General features: G+C 39.2%; 1 protein-coding gene across 2 annotated transcripts; it reads left to right on the top strand.

The window, feature by feature from the left end:
• The first annotated feature begins 2,424 nt into the window (after positions 1–2,424).
• Positions 2,425–19,728, top strand: LOC103717064 (protein STRUBBELIG-RECEPTOR FAMILY 8-like). 2 transcript variants are annotated; one of them, XM_039130221.1, is made up of 17 exons: positions 2,425–2,555; positions 2,664–2,870; positions 3,336–3,468; positions 3,561–3,632; positions 3,737–3,802; positions 3,894–3,965; positions 4,052–4,123; positions 6,791–6,862; positions 6,963–7,028; positions 7,103–7,168; positions 7,259–7,590; positions 8,916–9,172; positions 16,930–17,201; positions 17,287–17,422; positions 17,533–17,672; positions 17,790–17,946; positions 19,249–19,728. In XM_039130221.1, the coding sequence occupies exons 2-17, from the start codon at positions 2,723–2,725 to the stop codon at positions 19,405–19,407; spliced, it is 2,220 nt and encodes a 739-aa protein (XP_038986149.1). In that variant the 5' UTR covers positions 2,425–2,555; positions 2,664–2,722; the 3' UTR covers positions 19,408–19,728. The 2 variants fall into 2 exon arrangements, with proteins under 2 accessions (XP_038986149.1, XP_008803525.1); XM_008805303.4 differs by having other exon boundaries at positions 2,425–2,870.
• The last annotated feature ends 415 nt before the right edge of the window (positions 19,729–20,143 follow it).

The raw sequence follows: 20,143 nt of genomic DNA, 5'->3' as shown, positions 1-20,143 counted from the left end.
AGGATCGGTTACCCGATCCCTCCGCCTGGCGGGTTCCAAACGGAACCCGTGAAGAGGGAAAAACCACTCTTCGGTCATCTCGACCTCCAGGACGCTCATGGTAGACTCGACTTCACTGGGAATAGAACCCATTGCGAGGGAAAAAGAGATTAAGGAAAAAGGGACCTGTGGAAGACGCCGGAGAAAAAGAACTTCGACTGTAAAAAGCTGGAAGAAGAAGGCAATGAGAAGAGGACAGAGGGCCAAGGGAGAGTTTATATAGACCTCCCCAACGGCCCGGATCAGCGAGAAAAACGCTGCATCCCGTTTGGATTACGACACGTGTCGGCCCAAAAGACAGAGCGCCGCATTTAATTTAGGTTGACGCTTCGGACACCGAAGCGCCCCATCGGATCGTGCGGCCCCATCATGAGCCCACGACGCGAGGACGCTTCGGAAAAAGCATCCCAATAATGAGGTGCTTCGGAAAGGAGGAGACGCCACCTATTAAAGGCACCTCGAAGCGTCCGATAATTCAAAACGCGCAATAAATTAAAATTTTCGGAATCCGTAATGACCCAACTAAAGCTACTTCCCGCGCTCCAGCTGGTAGCCAGCTGGAACTCGGAAGTCGGGGGGTAGTGTTAGGGAAAAAACCCGAGTCATATCGCCACGGAGGCGCTCGGCCAAAGAGCGCCAACCAGAAAGACGCTCGACCAAAGGGCATCGACCAGAGGGGTGCTCGGCTAGAGAGCGCCAATCCGAAAAGGCCCAACCAAAGCACCAAGTAGGGACGCTCGGCTAGAAAAAGCCGACCAGAGGACGCCGACCAGGAAAGCGCTCGCCCAAAGGGCGCCGACCAGAAGTACTAGAAGCAACCCCGCCACAGGGCGCCCCGCTGGGCGACCAGCTCGGCTCGGCACCCCCGCCGAGCCGATGCCTTAACCAATACTCATCTCCGCCTAACCTTTGTGAAGGATCTGACGGCTATAACCTGCCACCATCTCTGAGCCGTCAAGGCACGAGATCTCCGCAGATATTCTAGCACAACCTGTCATTAATGCATGAGACCCCCTCAAGTCTCCGATGCACTCAGTCATTTAATGAACACGGCCCAAGACGATCTCCGGATCACTGAACCATCAGAGCGTATGGCTCTTCCTGACCGCCGGTTCACTCGGCAATAAATGCACTTACCATCTACGAACCCCAGGCCCACTACGGCCGACGGTTCAACCACTCCAACGGGTCTGATCAACCACGACAACTCCCTGACCCCGGCCTGATTCGGCCTTATCCTCCACTACGCCATTAATGGGCCAGATCGTGCCCAATTATCACCAAAAAGGACAAATTCCCCTGTCACCTCCCAGGTAACACAATATCCCTCTATAAAAGGGAACCTGGGGGAAAGGAGGGGGGGACCGAAAAAGGAAGGAAAAAGAAGAAAACAGCACAGACACAATTGAACACAATATTCTCTTTATCTTCTCCACATATCTCTTCCTTGCTCTCTCCACATATTTGCCCCCTCTGACTTAAGCATCGGAGGGCCGGCGCCGGAGAGCCCGGCCACCGGCTTTTTTTGCAAAACAGGACAGGACGCACTCTTCTCCGCTCTCTCATCCCCACGGAGGACGCAGTCGGCCGGCGCACCGCCGTCCGCCCTCCCGGCAGCGGAGCTCCTCCTCCCCTGGTTTCGCGGCGGCCCCCGGGTCCAATTTCCAGCAACAATAACTAGTTGCTCAAAAAATATATATAGGTTTAGCCCACTCTGGTACATTTTATGAGATCTCAAGCCATTTCATTACCCAAATAGCCAAACCAGATCCAATCATTGCATGAATATATATTGGATTAAAATTTAAATACCTCGATCCATTTACTGGTTTGAATCTGAATTAGGAAGAAGGACCTAGAGCATATCTAATCCATCAAACACTAGCAACCATAACCATAACAAAAAAAGAGGCACAAATTTGTGGTCCAAATCGAGCCAATATCATTTACTATTTGTCACGATCGCTTTCATGTTTTCCACGAACCATATAACTACGTGCGTCCCATGCCGCCATGGTCGGCTTGAGAGGAGCACATTTTCTTTTCCACGCCATTCCCGGTTTGTCGCCGCACGCAAAGCGAATAATAATAGAAAACAAATAGAAGACCACCGCTCAAATGGTTTGAGAGGAGGGATTGACGGGGGTCCCACCTACGTAACGCACCCACCGGTCCTCATTTATGCGCCCGGGTTTTCAAGTTTTGACCTCACCCTCCTTTTTCCTCTCTGGAGTCCCTCTACCAGGGTAGTTAAGTCAAGTGCATATTTTACTACTTTTTAAGCTTTAAAAAAGTCATAAACAAATAAAATCTCCTCAAACTCTCAAACACCCCCTTAATACTCTCTCTCTCTCTCTCTCTCTCTCTCTCTCTCTCTCTCGTTCTGCAGGTCGTATACTCCTACATTATTATGATCTTTAGATATATACTAAGATTTACCATTAAGACTCTCTCTTTTTTTTTTTTTGTCTTTTGTCCATCCCAAGCCTTCATTCCCTGATGCCCTCCGTCACTCGGTGAGCTCCTTCTTTGAAGAAAAAGGAAATAAAGGAAGAAAGTCTTTGCCGACACTCGTTCTCTGTCTGGAGGCAAGCATCTGAATCTCTCGGTTTTCTTAATCATAGGAGGAGCTGTCATCACGGGCTTAGAGAGCGAGAGAAAGAGGGGTGGGGGTGGGGTTCTGATGGGAGGGCTACGAGAGAGGCGGCTTCTCTCCGATCCCGCAAGACCAACGCATCTTTCCATGGCGGCATTGGCAGGGATCGCGGTTCTTGCGGTTCTTTTTGGCTCGCCGGCGGCGGTGGTGGAATCGGCCACCGACCCCTCCGATGGTATTCATCATTTCCTTCTACTATCTTATCCAATCCATCTTTCCATTGTTATTATTTGTCTCTTCGAATCTTTTTCCGGCTTTTGTTTCTCCACGTTAAACTCGTTTTTCATTCTTTCCTAAAGTTTTCTGCACTATTTCTCCTTCTGTTTCTTGATTTGATTAATTGGTTTTTATTGTACGGCTTAAAAGTAGAGGCCGGTAGGAATTTCAGGATCAGGAAGATTCGTCATTGCAAGATGATTATTTCTTACCTTATTTTGCCATCGTCATGTTTATTCGACGGCTTGCTGTTTATTTTTTTCCACTAAGTGGATTGGAAAATGGCAATATCTGCCTTCGTTATTGTGTTCTATTATTATGTGAAATCACTGGAGCAATATGATTGCGGTTTCATTTGTTCATTTTTGTTCGTATTCATACTTCTCATTTTTTGGGGAGTGAGTGAGTGTCCTCTGGTTTGCAGTTCAAGCTCTTGGAGTGCTGTATAGCGCCTTAAATAGCCCTCCACATCTGTTCGGGTGGACATCGAGTGGCGGTGATCCCTGTAGAGATTCTTGGAAGGGGATAACTTGTTCTGGTTCAGCTGTCACTGCCATGTAAAAATAAAAAAATGATATCTCAATAAGTTTAGTCTTCTGTTAAATTAAATTCCTATTTAGCGGTTGTGCTTCTTATGGTGCTACAACAGCCAGGTTTCTGGGTTGGGGCTGAATGGAACTCTGGGGTACCTCCTTTCATATCTCTTGTCTTTGAAAACACTGTAAGGAAACTAATTCATATTCTCTTTCATTGATGAAGATCATCGAGTGTCCTGTGATTGTGGAATTGTTGTCTTTTTTCTTCTTTTAAAATCCTTGATGTTAGGGATATGAGCAACAACAACATACATGAGGGGATTCCATATCAGTTGCCGCCAAACCTTACCTATCTGTAATGTTTTATCTCTTAGTACTCTACTCGTGAATCAATTTTTTTTCACAACTTTCAGATGATGAAGTTTAGGCTTCATTCGACGGTGCAGGAATCTTGCAAACAATAATCTTTCTGGGAACCTTCCTTACTCCATTTATACAATGGTTTCCCTTAATTACCTGTAAGTATATTGTGTAGCATATAACGTGCTATGCTTGTGAGGCAAATTTCATTTACTGATGATTTATATATAATTATTGATTGCAGCAATCTCAGCCACAACTCATTATCTCAACAAATTGGGGACATCTTTGAAAACCTTCAAGACCTCTCTGAGTTGTAAGATCCTTGGCGAGCCAGTCTGTTTTGATGCTTGCATTCCTTGCTGCTTTATCTATCAGTCTTCACATTTATTGCAAAAAGACCTATTCTACTTGTTTATGGTGGTTTATTGCTTATTCCTTATAATTAGTGGGATCTATAATGTATCTTGAGAATTCTTTTTCATCTTGCCATAGCCATATTATTCAAGTAGAAATTCCTAAGAATTGTCCAAGGACTATATCTAATACACATTGAGGTATTAATGAAAAGAACAACAGAATCTGAGTACTTAGACATTTTACATTTTCCTTTCGCCCAAAATCCTGGCTATATTAATTAAAGAAGTTGTGGCTAGACTATACTTTTTTTTATTTGATTTTCTTGAATCCAATAATAAAATTTATACAAGTTTTATTCTAAAACAGTATTAAATTGGACTTCACATAACAAATCAATTGTACTGATTGGTTGCCACCATTTTTTGCATAGGCAATGTTATGTTAGGCTATATAATTCTGCAAAACTACAGACAGTAACAACTTTATGATCATCTAAATATTCCCATATAATATTATTGGAAGATGTGTAAGACAAAGTTTGTTTGGACTTTGGAGTTATGAGATTTTGTGTAGAACAATGCACCCTGCAAAATCAAAGTTCGTGTGAGAAGAAATTGGAATGCCTTCATTATGTTCACCATATGCTAAAAGATCTTTAATTATGTGCATGTGACCGAAAATGGCCCAGAAAATTCAATATGAACTAGAGAGCCTCTAGGTCGAAGATTTGAAGACAACTATATGGGAAATAAAGACTGAGCAAAAGTGTAACCAAGCATAAGTTTATTTACATTGGCTGATTCATATGAGAAAATGGAAACTGTAAGAATGTCATTGGGAGATCCTGTTTAAATATATAGAGTGTGTAGAATTGTAAATGCAGTGGTCCTTTTGGAGGTCTGGGAAACCTATTGCAATGGGAATCAAGTTTTCAAATTGTTAAATATGGTCGTTCTATTCGACTTTCAACTATATAAATGATGGAAAGATCTGAGTGCGAACTAATTGTTATTTGATCTGAATAGCACTATTTTAATGAATATAATGATTAACTAGAAACAGTGACATGGGATAAGGCAACAGAGAAAAGCAAGTTCTCTAATAGCATGAGATACCATTTGGTACTTTGCTTAATTTTGGAGGAAGAGAGAAAGTACTGAGTTCTGCTTTTTTCATAACATTATTAAATTTAAAGAAGTCTTTAGTAATAAATCAGTAATCATAGCTTTCGAGCTCTGGCAAGAGAACAAAAGAGAAGGGATTAACTAAGTGGCATTTGCCACTATACTAGCTCATTACATGAACATTTGCAAAGCTAGATGGTTAAGTAGATGAGATTGCTTGCCAATTCATCTCAAATTAATGTTATCGGTGCAACTTTGTCAGTGCCAAGCTCTTTATCTGCTCTGTTGTTTTCTGATTTTGTTGGCCGCATCCACACCCGTAGGGTGTGAGCCGCCATTGTACCAAAAAAAAATGGGGAAGTCATGTGAACTTTGTCATCATTGATGGTCATTCTGTTTGTGCAAAGTGCAGAGTATGTTTTTTTGTTGGCTTTAATATAGCAAATGGCAGGAAAGTCATGATAGAAGTGCTCAAACTAGGTAAATGGAGTTTCATTAAGCTTGTAGGTGGCATGATACTTGTGAAATACATTGCAGGGAAAGAGCAATAGGCATGCAAAAGAAGAAAAGCATCTTTTAGGTGCATTAAGCAACTAACCATTTTCAGCTTATGATTAAGGTTATAACGACCTTTTTCTTATCCAAAAGAAGTGATTGTGTTTCATTGTGGGGATAAAATTCTCATTGTAGTCTTACCATACACTTGGTGAAAATCATATGCAACTAAGAAAGAACTATAGCTGATCTACCATGCCATCAAAGTTGTTTTCACATTGTAGACCTACTTCTGATCAGTGGCACTTCTCCCACAAGATGGGGACAAGATCCCTTGGAAGAGCATGACTAAAAAATGTAAGGCTTATGAATTCCTACTTCCTAACTACATTTCTGCTGAAAAATGTACTGGGGGGTAGGAAGGAGGGGGGTGGGGGGGGGGGGGGGGGGGGGGGGGGGGTGGGGGCGGAATGTGGAAATGTAAGGATTTTGAGTTCCTACTTCCCAACTGTATGAAAGAGTTCAAGAACTAGAGGTGTACACTGTGTGAACTAGCTATTAGTCAGGTTGTCAGATGCCTATAGGTTGAGGCATTGAGCATATGCAGTCATCAGGTGCCACTGCCCTCCTAGTGACCAGCCTATCGAAAGATAATTACATTTTCCTTTGAAAATGATATAATTTACAGGGAGGCTAATTAGGCTGGTGCAATTAGCTAAAGAAAGCCAATTATGTTGCGTGCATCATTGTTGGTATAGTTAATCTGCAACATACAGAGACATGAGCATGCACATGCTAACACATAGTTGTTTTTCATAATATTCTTCTTTATGTCTGGTACTAGTGAATGTATACTTCATTCTTAGTTTATATGTGTATAATTTTCCTTCCTGTACCATAAACCACATTTCCTAGTCATGCACAAAGAAGAATTTTATGAACATCTTCATTCCTAGAATGGTCTTTTGTTTCGTTCTTCATATTCATTTAAGATTGTATGGCAGGGATTTGTCATTCAATAACTTGACAGGAGATCTTCCAAATTCTCTGAGCTCTTTGTCAAATCTTTCTAGTCTGTAAGTGCACTTTAAATGGATTATTGCCAGAAATTTTGCTGCATATTTTTCAGCCATATGTATGATTTTTCCAGGTTCTAAAGTTTTCCCCCTTTTGCAGTTATTTGCAAGAGAACCAATTAACTGGCCCGTTGAATCTTCTTGCGAACCTAGATTTGACTACTCTGTGAGTTACCTTATATGCAATGCCAGGCTTTATTGTTACATTCACTATCATTAATACTCTTTATTCTTTGTCAGCAATATTGCAGACAACAATTTCAGTGGTTGGATACCACAGGAATTCAGTTCAATTCCAAATCTTATGTGAGTATTAATGCAGTCTTTGTTACCTTTTTTTTCTCTTATTTTTTCCCGTTTAATTTTTCTGACTTCTTTCTGCCATTATGTGCATAGTGCTGGAGGAAACTCATTTGCTAATGGTCCTGCTCCACCACCACCGCCGTATGTGCCACCTCCTAGTAGACCTCATAATCGTAATCATACTGAGGCACCTACAGATACACCACAGGGACCTGAGAGCAAACCATTCCATCCAGATAATAAGAATAACAAGAAGAGTTTGACGGCAGGTTCAGTCACAGGGATAGTTATCGGCTCAACACTTGGTGCTTTATGTATAGTACTAGCTGTTATTTTTTGCATTTGGAATCTTCCAAAGAAAAAGGATGACACTAGAAAGAATGCAAGCCCTTCTTTAGCATCTGCTACGATTGGTGCAGATAGAGGTACCCCTTTATTTCCTAACTTATGCTTTTATGGACCTTCTTCTTTCATGATAGTGACAATCTTCTTCATGCCTTAAGTTTGGAAGTGATTAGTATTTGTTTTACTTGGAAATGTTATTTAGATGGTAAAATACTTATGGCGATATGATAATGATGTACTTCGATAGTCCTAAAACAACATGGTTAAAAATATATCTTTTTTTCTTTTGACACATTAGATGTCATGATATTTTCTATCTTCAAGCTTTAACTTTTAGTTGACCTCTTCATTGGAGGAGTTTACCACTCAACTGTGTCACTTTGAGAAACAATACAATATTTTCTAATGGATATGGTTACTAGTCTCTAAGCATAATGCACGGTTAAATTTCAGAACATATTTTGCTGAACAAATTCATATCAGCTATTCTGAAATTGAACCTATGAGCTAGGCAATGGAGATTTAGGAGAGCGTGGTGGAGTAATTATTAGACCAATAACATCTAATCACGACACTGACCACTGGAGGTCAGCAGTGAGGTTGTGTACAGGCTTTAGGCAGTTCATGAGAAAATTTTAGTGATGGAGTATATGAGATCTCCAAATTATTTGCATTAATTTGGAGAAAAAGAATGCGATATAATTGCGTGATTGATAATTTTACGTTGTTAATTCATAAACCTGCCTTGTTCCAACTATTTAGACTTAACTTTATGAATCTTCATTCACCAAGCACTCATATTAGGGTTACCTATGATTTAGGTCAAGCTTTTCCATTCTTCATAAATTTCATAAATTAAATAATTTACTTTGCACTACTCATGGTCAGCAGTGTATATACATAACTTACCATGGATTGATTAAATAAATAACTAAGCTCATAATTTATTACAGGAAAGTATTAACTATTTGCACTATGACATGTTGATGGGCAAGATTGTAAGAATATGGGTATTTGATATGAACAAATTGAAGTACGGCAGAAGGGAAAAAACATGAGTTCTTTATTGGTTTAAGTTCATATTCATATGCATCTATACCTGTATTCCTGTTAAATAGAAAAGAATGAGTTATTTGTGACATTAATAATTGCTATCTGTTGAAGGTATTGGATACAAATCATGTTTATCCCCTGACAATGAAGTGTACAACTTCATGGATTCATTAGGATTTAGTGCTTGTTATCGTGAGCAAATGTGAACTACATGACTTGAAGGCTTTTGTGTTCTGATTTAAAATTATCCTCTGTATTTCATGTTCTGATTTATAATTATGCTCTATATTTTATAACCATTTTAAATTTTAAATATGCCATTTCCTTAATTTTCTTCCTGTCACTTTTGTAGCAACTGACAAGGAGATGCAAGAGCAGAGGCTTAAAACTGCTTCAGTGACAAGTCTGAAACCCCTACCACCTGAGAAAATGATGGTTGAGAAAGTATATGGGAAAAATGGATCTGGAAAAAGACCAAAAGTCCCTATAACTGCAAGTTCCCATACCGTTGCTTCGCTCCAACTTGCAACGAACAGCTTTAGTCAGGATTCCCTTGTCGGTGAAGGTTCCCTTGGTCGGGTTTACAGGGCAGAATTTTCTAATGGAAAGGTAGCGAAAACTTCTATTCATTGATTCCATTAAAATGTGAAAATTTTTATAATGAGCTTCTTGACATATCATTTTCATAAAAATTCTTAACCACCTGCTTGCCCACCAATTATACATTTTACTGAGCATGTCATGTCATGGTTTCAAAACTTTGAACTTGCTGTGGAAAAACATATCCTTTGAATTCCTACTGCTACACTGTAATTGGCATCTGTAGCTGTATCTATCAGCTATTATTATATTTTACCATCCCAAAAACGTATATGAATTGGAAGTGCAATTAGCAACAATGTTGCATCATGGCAGATCTCTAGCTTATCAAATTGCTTATTGGTAGTTATTGGAAGTCATTTAGATTGGAAGAAGCATTCTCTGAAGAACCTTCCATGAATTATTTATGACAATGGTAAAACAAGAAGTTATTATCCAAACAGTCCAAAGAAATCCACAAAAGTATCTTGCATCTTCTGCTCAAGTCAACCACTGTCCTGGCAAGTGGCGAGCATCTCCTTCCTGATTTAAATGCAGGACAAAAACTTCTACTGGATTAAGGTGTCTTGGAAAAAAATGTGGTCAGTGAATCATGAGTAACTGGATAGATTCTATGTGGACCGTGGATATATTAACTGCTTGATAGATGGAGGACACCCGTCATCTTGAGAAGAAAATTAAAAAACCACCAATTTCAAAAGTACATGCATATAAGATAATATTATTTGATAAAGAATCGTCCATGGTCTTCTTTTAATAATTTTTGTAGTTACTCCATAATGAGTTATATGTTGTTTCAGTTCATTTTTGTCTAATATGTCATTCTTTTTAGGCGTCTGAGATAACATTAGGTCTTGTTGTTTTTAAATCTAGTTAACTTGTGTATATCTGCTTTTATAAATTTTAGACTTAATAAGCATAATACAGGATACTAGACCAACTCTCAAACTTCATATAAATAAAACTTTAATATAATGTTACTCATTGAAGTTTATTTCTGCAGAGCATGAATAGCAAGTTATATCACTATCTCCGTATCTCTTACCCATCCTGATATATTTTGTTCTTTATCTTGTTATATACAACTATGTTTATGGAGAAAACCCTTTTTGCTCCCATGCTATTTGTTCATTCTTTTTTTTTTTTCTGATTGAAGAAACTTTATGCCTATGTGGAGCTTCAACATCCATGTTCACTATCAACTCTTATTCTTTTATAAACATAAATTAAACTATAATCCTAGCAAATAAGCCTTATGCCGACTACTTGGGCTGGCATTATGAATCCTTTGATATTCATCCTTAAAGTGTTTTTGAGAGAAAGATGGGGATTGCCCATTCATCCACATTATGAGTTACATCATTGTCATATTGTTCCAACCATGGTATGCTGTACCGTCGGTACCGGGCGTACCATACCTGTACCGATGGGTACCGGTATCGGTACGCCAATGTCAGTACGTCTGGCGTACTGCATACCGTACCGTACCGACACTCGGTATGCCTATCCTAGTGCGGCACCGGTACGGGGTTCGGTACCGATACGGCGAACCTTGGTTCCAACCTATCTTTTCTAGATCCTTTTTCACAACTTCCATCTATGATACTTCCAGTCTTTCTATCCTCTTTTCCAAGCTTTTGAAGTCTGAGCAAAACTAAAGTCTTCTCCTTAGGGGGAACTTTTTTGATCTTTGTTGTAGATATCCATGCCAGCTAATTCCTGAGATAGAACTCAAAGGTGGTGCTACCCTAGATGTACTGTCTCAAACCACTCTTTCCTCTCAGAAGAAGCCTGGATACCACCTATATTTAATATAAACTCCTTGTAAGATACTATATAAGATCATTCATAAATTTCACCTTTAGTGAAGAATTGAAACATAAATTCCACGTGCAATAGAAACTGTTATACGTAAGGCATCATGGTAAATTTATAACTTTTAAATATTCTCATGTGTGCACCTACAAAACATCTAAAGGAACTTAAATGAATCATTTATGTCAGTTTTTGGTTGTCTTGCATGGTCACCATATGTGTACCTCGTATGGTTGGAGAAACTGATTCATATCCTTGTTTCCTTATTGGATCCATATCCGAGTTAGCATTTGTAGGATCCTACTTTTGTTCCAAGAACTGACGCATTTTCCAGTGATGGAGAAATATGGATTCGCTGTGATTAGCCTGGAAGACAGATTCATGTAATAAAGCAAAGATAGAGTCGTATAATATATAAGGAGATTGGGTCCTGCAGAGAGAGCCACATTTCTTTTTTCTTTTTCCCTTTTTTCAAAGATTCTAGACCCTGTCCAAAGTTACTTCTAGAAATATGTCTTGAAAAAGAAAAATTTAGTACCATCAAAACTGTAAGAAAGAAAGTCATATATGTTTCCTGTGAGATAACACGTATAAAATTATGCTGGTTTTAAATTACATGTAGAAGTTGCAAACTTAACAAGGATGATATGTGCCATTTTGGCCAAATGAATTGACAATTATCCTAGCATTAAATAATTACTAGTTTGTGTTTGAATTGGTAAAAAATGTGAATTGAAAAGTTGCTTCCATCATAATCCACAGAACGGTCTATATTAGTTCATATGGTATTAAATGTAGTGTACTGCAACGTGCTTCCATTTATTGATCAAATGTACTATTATTTAGGTTTTTGTTTAAGGAAGCACAAACTCAGAACTAAGTAGATCAGAGTAAGCAAACTAACTAGGATAATAGCATGGGAATGTATGATGAGTGGAGAGAAATCAGTAAGGAATGGGTGTTGGGCTTGTGTTCAAAGTTCAGCAAGGAGATTAACAAGTAAAAGAAATCCAGGATGAACAAGGGTTTTAAAAGAGTCAGCAATAGCAAAGAATATAGCCCTTGCCACGAAGAATTTATAAAGAGGATCCAAATTGGTGGTATTAGAGTTTTCAGCTATCAGTATCATGGTTCGCCGTACCGGCCTGAACCAAATGGTATGAGGTGTACTGTACTGTACTATACCGGTTTAGTACTAATACCTGATATGGGTGGTGTACCGACACTCAGTATGCCGAAAAGATCCTGTACCGTACCAACACAGTGCTAGTGTGGCACTGGTCTGAGGTCTAGTACCGAGACGGCAAACCTTGATCGGTATAATTATACATATTATGTTAGAACATTTGCTCTAGTTTAATGTCTTAGAAAATCAAGAAGATGCTTCTATAGGATAAATGGAGCATTATTTGTAGCAGAAATTTTGAGTTGGCATTTTTGAAGAACATTACAAGGAACTATGTTCACTTCCAACTGAATTTGTTGTTCACTTTCCCATACCTTGTAGGAAGCACCTATCATTTTTCGTCAACATGGCTGGACATGATAATCTCTATTTAGGCAAGATGACTTTGATAACAATCTGTTGTTTTCTAATATAAATCTCACTTCTCCAGGCATAACATCTTTTTCTATTCCTCACCAAATCAAATGTTATGTCAATACCTTTACTTCTGTAAATGTTGCTCAATCAGTATTTGTTTTCTCCTTTGAAACTGGGAAACGAAAACAGAGTGGTGCATATGTCTTGGATATGAACAAGAAACATTATCAACAAGCTCCATGCATATATTCAGAAATGCTATTTAGAGCCCTTTAATCATTTTTGTTCAATGTTTAAGCAGCAGTTATTTCCACACTTCTCTAATTTTTTGTGAGGTGTCCCTTCCCCTTCCTATATTCAATCAATTTTGTTTTATAAGCCTCCACCTTTCTCCATATATTCATGATTATATACTATAAATCAGTTCTTCGTTAGTGTATTTTTGTTTTCTACAACTACTAATCTTCATCTAATGCATGATATTATTTTGTCCTCCTGATGTTTACCAAACTTTTGTGGCCCTTAAATAAGATCACTTATATAAGGGCAAGAGAGCAATTAAGTTCTAAAAATGAAATGAAATTAGAAATGAAGGCAAAGGGTATTATCTATGTCCTAAAAGTTGTTTTGTCAGAGGAAATAATGGAGCATTATCCCATTGCTTATTTACAGTTGGGGGTTGTATAGGTATAAAGCAGGGGCCAAGGACTGCTATGCGGGTATTGGGCCCCAGACCGGTTGCTTGGCGGTACGGGTTGGTACGGTTCCATGTCATGCCTGTACAGATACAGTAGAAGAGGAGGGGGAGAAGGAGAATGGGAGAGAGAAAAAGAGAGAAAAGGGAGAGGCCAGTGGAGAGCCAATGGAGGGCTGGAGAACCGCCGTGCGGACGAGGCGGAGGAGGGCGAGGCAGCTCCCCAGCCTCTGCCTTCCTCTCTCTTCCTTTTCCTCTCCCGCTCTCTTTTTCTCTTTTTCCTTCTCCCCCTCTATCGTCGGTTCTCATTTTCATTGCCGGAACTATCCCGATCTGCCGTGGGTACGTCTTGGGACGCCCTGGACGGTTCCGCGGACTATGGCAGGGGCCTTATTAGCTTTTTGACCTAGAAAAAACTCCATAGTTTCTGATGTTCAAGATGACTTGATGGTTAGTTTTTGGCAAAGTATTGGAAGAATTGGTCCTTTTCTTTACCGATAATGTTTCCACAGCTGTAGGTATGGTTGGACCATCAAACTCACATAACAACAATATTCACCAGCATCCATCTATTTGGTATCTCTAAGGGACTTCTGTTGTCTGGTAATCAGCAAGATTACATCTTCAAATGCCAAGTTGGGTCTGCTTTAATTAACAAGTTCTGACATAGTTCAGTGATAAGTATTAGCCCCTCACCTTCAAAACAATACTATTGGGTGGTTGTGTTTCATCACAGTTCTGGATTCATCATTCTCGGGTCAACTACAAAATTGTGTATGGTATATCGGATGGACTTTGCTATGTGATTCAAGCAGTAGGATTTAAGAAAATTATCTTCAGCATACATCCGTATGATGACAGAGATATGGGCAGACAACTTTGAATATGATTGTTCCATGCAAGGATCACTTTACCGGTACCAAGGCCCGTCAGCATGGTTCAGTACGCCCCTGTGTCGTTCTTTGCTGGTTGCGTACCAACATATCAAGGAGAGTGGGGAAGAGAGAGAATGGGAGAGAGGAAAAGAGAGAAAGAGATAGGGAGGGAGAGAGGGAAAGGGAGGAAGGGAGGGAGAGATAGGGAGAAGGCCGGCGGAGGCTAGCGAAGCACAGCCCAACATAGCAGAGAGGACAGAGAAGAGGGAGATTGGGAGAGAGGAAAAGAGAGAGAGGGGGGAGGGAGAGAGAGGGAGGAAGGGATGGAGAGAGAGGGTGGCAGACGGTTGGCAGAGGTCCGAGGGGCAGAGCCCTCCTCTGCTCTTTGATTTTTCTGTTTCATTCGAAACAAGAATCCCGCATGGGGCCCCTTTTTTATTTTGAAGAATTTAAGTGAAGTTGGCAACCCCTTTGCTGACTTCACTTAATTTTTTCAAATAAAAAAATATTTTGGAAAAATTAAGTGATGGAGGTAAGAAGGTTGTCGACTTCGCTTAAGCTCTTCAAAATAAAAAGGGCTCCCCTCTGGGACCCCTGTTTTGAATAAAACAAGGGAACTAGAGGGCAGAGCCCTTCTGTTCCTCTACACCCCTCGCCGGCCCTCCATGGCCCTTCGTCGGCCTCCGTCAGCCATCTACCACCCTCCCTCTCCCTCTCTCTCCCCCCTCTCTTTCTTTCTTCCTTTCCCCTCCTTCACCGGTTCTATGTTTTACTATATCTTTTAAATATGTAGAATATAATATAATTGTGAAAGTCTTGTGTTTCCTCCTTCAAGAATCACATTATTCAGTGTCTGTTTTATTGTCCATGCTTTTAGAAGCCATGGTTTATGTTGGTTATAGTTTATGCTATCTATGTAGTTATTCTAGAACCATATTAAAATAATATTTAATGAAAATAGTTTGAAGGGAAGCTGTGCAAGGACCTCTTCACGTATTTACTTGCCCCTAAAGATCTAGTTGAATTTTGACAGTTAGGAGACATCTCTTTGTGCAGAATGATGTTAGTTAAGATGTAGCATTCGACTGGGTGACTGAAGGATCTGCTATCAGATGAGTAATTCAAAGTTGACCTGGGGCCTTGGCCTTGCCCTCTGTAAGTACCATTGTGGTCATCACTGTCTTAGAACGTCCATAGATGCTGACCTAATCCATGTGGAATAATCCTTTGTTTAAAGTAGCGAGGGGAAGCCTCACTAGTTCGTGGAGGTTATTCTTGGCAGATGCCATGGACTTCCAGAATCGTCATATCTAGTTATCATCCATCCTTTCTATGTATTAAGTCGGCATGTACCAGAAGGCACAATAGTTACCTTCCAGTTCTATGATTACATGGATGATTAAAAGTTTAAAATGTTTAGGGTCTCTACTGATGCATATTAAATCCCATCATTGCTAGGTTATCTCTGTTAATGTGCATGTTGTTGATTGTCATGATGGGACACATAGCTTAGGGGTCATTTTGTTTCTATTCTTCCATTCAAGGACCTGCTACTAACTTCAAAGTCTAATACTGATCTTTACTTGCATCTTCATCTTTGCTTCTTTTTTCTTTCTTTCAAAGCCTTGATGGTAGAGTTGCTGAATTGTAAGAATTCATTTTCTGATGGTCCATACTTTATCCTAAGAAGGAAAATCACATTTTTTGATATCCACAAGAAAAGATCTCGCATTCTCTGCTTCCTTGAAGTCTTGAGACTTGTAGCTTCTACATGTGAAATTAATCGATCCTTATTTCTGCAACATCTTAGATTGCCATAATTACTTGAATCTTAAGAAAATTGAAGCAAATAACTATCAGTATTTGCCATTTTCAGTGAAAGCCCATTTGGTCTAAAACAAGTAGCAATGCAATATCTTACATTTGTAGTTTGCAATTTGCACATTGCGGACAAAAGTGACCTTTGCATGCTTGATGAACGTTCAAAATTTGGATCAATAAAGACTGTAAGAACCAAATATGGTTACTGTTCCAGGCTGGTACTGCTACTGGCACAGGATTGGCATGGAACCTATTAAATCATATTTGTAATTGTTTAAAATTATTAAAAGGATATTTTTTTGAATTGAGTCCTTTTTAGTACTTTTTTCAGCATGACTTGGTAAAAGCAGTTCTACCAGCATCGATACTTAAAACCTGGCCCCAATTTATTTTCTATAAAAATTTCCTTTTATCGGTGGATAAAGAAGTTTTTCCAAGAAAAGGGTTCGGGTCCAGAAGATATGAGGAATGTTGTTTGTGGGGTCTTATGGTAGTTTAGACGTAAGTAATGCTAAAGAGAGAAGATAAAGATTTTTGCATTTGTTTTATCTCATAGCACAACGGAAAGAGCTTTCTTAAGTTAATTTTATTTTTGAAATCTGGCTGGAAAGAGCTAGTTATCATAGAATTAAACTTGCTTTTCTGGCCAATTTTTTTGCAAGGAACTTCTTTGACAAATGTGTCTTGATAAATATGGTATCGCAGAATTGTCATGTTTAGGGTAGCTTATGCTGTTTCTGGTACTAGTTTTTAGTAATGTCGCCTTGAAAAATATCAAAACCGAATCTTCTGTAAATTCTTCAGAAAAAAGCTGATTTGGTGTTTCCTGTTCTTATTTATCTTTACTTCCTCCTGTTTCAATTCTAATTCTATCTCCGGTAGTCTGTTCAAACATTCATTGCAGCTGAAAATCTTGAAATGCATCCTGCTAAAATATTCATGAATAGTTAATTATAATTTTCATTTATATAAAGTGTCTGCTGAGATGCAAACGACAATCATTTCTTGCCTCTCCCAGGTTTTTGCTATTAAGAAGATCGATAGTGCAGCACTGTCCTTACAGGAGGAAGATAATTTTCTTGAGGCTGTTTCAAATATGTCACGACTTAGGCACCCAAACATTGTGTCACTTGTAGGCTACTGTGTTGAACATGGCCAACGGCTTTTGGTATATGAGTATATTGGAAATGGAACACTGCATGATATGTTGCACTATGCTGATGATAGCGGCAACAAGCTAACCTGGAATGCACGCATGAGAGTGGCACTTGGCACAGCTAGGGCTCTAGAGTAAGCTGTCAGTTCATACAACTTTCCAATTTGCACTCATAATAAATAATGCTCAACTAACCAAAACCGTTCAATTTCCGTTCAGGTATCTACATGAAGTTTGCTTGCCTTCACTTGTACATAGAAACTTCAAGTCAGCAAATATCCTACTTGATGAAGAGCTGAATCCTCACTTATCAGACTGCGGTCTGGCTGCATTGACACCCAATACTGAAAGGCAGGCAAGTAATCATGCAACACACATCATCTTTTTCTGTTTTCTTTTTATCGGGTAAGAAGCCACAGATATCTGTATTCTTCTAAAATTGTCACTCGTCTGTATGTTTATTAGGTTTCAACTGAAGTGGTTGGTTCATTTGGTTATAGTGCTCCTGAGTTTGCAATGTCTGGAGTTTATACTGTAAAGAGTGATGTATATAGCTTTGGCATAGTGATGTTAGAGTTGTTGACAGGTCGGAAACCATTGGACAGGTCTATCTCGATTACCTTATTTTTTTTCTCTCGTAGGTTTGGCTGGGTAAATTATTTTAAATTTGTTGATGTGATATTTTGTTTGTGAATTTCCTATTTGCATGTTGGATATGTCAGTTCTAGAGAAAGATCAGAACAGTCTCTAGTCAGATGGGCCACTCCACAACTTCATGATATTGATGCATTGGCAAAAATGGTTGATCCAGCGTTAAACGGAATGTACCCTGCGAAGTCGCTTTCACGTTTTGCTGACATCATTGCACTATGTGTTCAGGTAGTGGATTTTAGTTTTATCATCTTGTTGCATATAGAAAAGTATATCAAGTATTTGATTGTTGTATCCATGACAATGCTGATCTGAATTTACAATCTAGAATGTTCAACTTCCTTAATATGCATACGAGTTGAAGTTGCATCTGCTACATACCGACCTCCATCAGATTTTTGATTTGTAGAGTTTCACAGTTTCGCTGATCTTCCAAAGCTATTCCTCGATAAATTTCCTAACAAGTTGAGATAGTCAACTAATTCCCTGGTAGTATCTTCGACACTGTTTCTTATTTTTCTTGATTATGAGATTAAAATAACACGGGGGCTATAATTTACATGCTCGTGTAAGATTTTTCGTCATGCTCCTTTTACAGTAACTGGTCTATTTATTTTTCCATGACTTGTCTTTTAATTGATTTTGCTATGTTATTCTTTAACGTTTCTTCTGTCTTAGATAGCACTGAACTTATTCTATTCTAAACATTGGTTTTCACCAAATTGTTTGGTACTGGCTTTTGACTTCAAGTCACCAACTCATGATCCATCTCATCTGATTATCAACATCCTTGGGTGTATGGGCACTATTTGTCTTTGTATTACATAACCATCAACCCCTTCCCAACCACAAAAAAACAAAGAAAAAACAAGCCAGCCATCCATGCATGAGCCACACACAGAAGCACGCTCCTGTATGTATGCACATGCACGCGCACACACAACACACTCATCCATGAACAAGTACCCCTGTGCACAGATGCACACAGAGATGCAGGCATACAGGCATCCATGCACATGCCCCCACATGCTACAGAAAATGGTATTAACCAGTACTGCAGAACAAGAGGTTTGAATTTTAATGTTCCAGCCCCTGCAGTGGATGCTGACAGTAGAAACTGTACTAGGGACAATGGGAAATTCCTATGTTCCAGCATCCAGAATGGAAAACTGTTTTGTATGCTTTCATGATTTTTTTTAAAATATATTAAGCTATATTTCCCAATTTTGACATATCTTCATGAGATCTTCTAGAAAATCAGATTGATTTGGTAAGGATATAGGGTTATGGGAAATGGTTTTTGATGTATGATTGCATGCTTCTGCAACAATTAAACTTTAAGATTTTGAATCAGATAGTTTCTGGAAGGTAACTGGTACTGAGTATTATTCTGTCACCAGGCATCCCCCTCCTAGAATCTGTATTGTTTGTTAAATGCTAATCATTTTTCATTTCCTTTTTCCATGTTTGAGTTCTGAAAGTACTTCCCACTTCAATACTCTCTCAAACCAATTATTTTGGTCTGCGTAGCCTGAGCCAGAGTTCCGCCCTCCCATATCTGAAGTTGTCCAACAACTGGTTCGGTTAATGCAAAGGGCGAGCATGGTAAGAAGAAGCTCTGGAGACGAGCTTGGATATTCCTATAGGGTACCAGAGCATGAAGTTAGTATGACGGATTTGTCTTTTTAGATTGATACTCTTGCTGCCAGTATACAGTTCCATTGGGTTGCATGAGCCGAGGGAGCGCTGAAACAGAATCCAGTAGTCCAATTGCATGTCCGGTACAGCAGATCCTGCGCCTGGGAAATCCAGTGGTTGAAGGCTTCTCAGGGCATGGAAGAGTAATCAAGGCTATTTTTCATTTTGTACGCTAAAATATGTTTTCCCTATTACGATCAATTTTCTATGCTTCTATATCTAGATGGGTCTATATGCATTCCATGTACACGTGTTGCAGCAAAATAATTTTTTAATAAAAAAAATGAGCATCGAAAGTTTTTTCCTCTTTCATTTCAGTTTATGTTTTTTTTTTTTTTTCCACCTTGCATTCCACTGGAACGTATATGAATGATTCAGGAACCTTTATTCACAACCTTGAGCCAATTTTGAGTTTTTCTCGAACAGGCCAACTAGTTTCTCATGCCGCAATATTGCAATTTTGCAGATGTTGACACTGTTTTGACAATACGAAGGGAAAGAAAGCAGAAACTATTAAGCAGTGACCATCTACCAGCACACTGTACCTTGCAGGTGGGAAGTACCGTTAATTTAGCATATATGTGCAGGAATTGCTTTAATTCCCACTTAGCTGACTAGGTTGAGGCCATAAGTTTCATATCCTCAATTACCATCTCTAATGAATTTGCCCGTATTGATTTTCTTTTTAGGTAATCATTTGGTGAGAGGTTGACAAAGATGAGCAAAT

The sequence above is a fragment of the Phoenix dactylifera genome, chromosome 1 (genome assembly GCF_009389715.1).
Source record: "Phoenix dactylifera cultivar Barhee BC4 chromosome 1, palm_55x_up_171113_PBpolish2nd_filt_p, whole genome shotgun sequence".
In the NCBI taxonomy this organism is placed as follows: domain Eukaryota; kingdom Viridiplantae; phylum Streptophyta; class Magnoliopsida; order Arecales; family Arecaceae; genus Phoenix; species Phoenix dactylifera.
The sequence above is the reverse complement of the archived record's forward strand: the minus strand, read 5'-3'. Positions and strand labels throughout refer to the sequence as shown.

Excerpts from the sequence above, each read along its gene's own strand:
- LOC103717064 (XM_039130221.1), top strand. The coding sequence starts at position 2,723 with ATGGGAGGGCTACGAGAGAGGCGGCTTCTCTCCGATCCCGCAAGACCA. Across the intron at positions 3,966-4,051 it reads ATGGTTTCCCTTAATTACCT|CAATCTCAGCCACAACTCAT; the intron begins GTAAGTATATTG and ends TATTGATTGCAG. Across the intron at positions 17,947-19,248 it reads TCATTGCACTATGTGTTCAG|CCTGAGCCAGAGTTCCGCCC; the intron begins GTAGTGGATTTT and ends TGGTCTGCGTAG.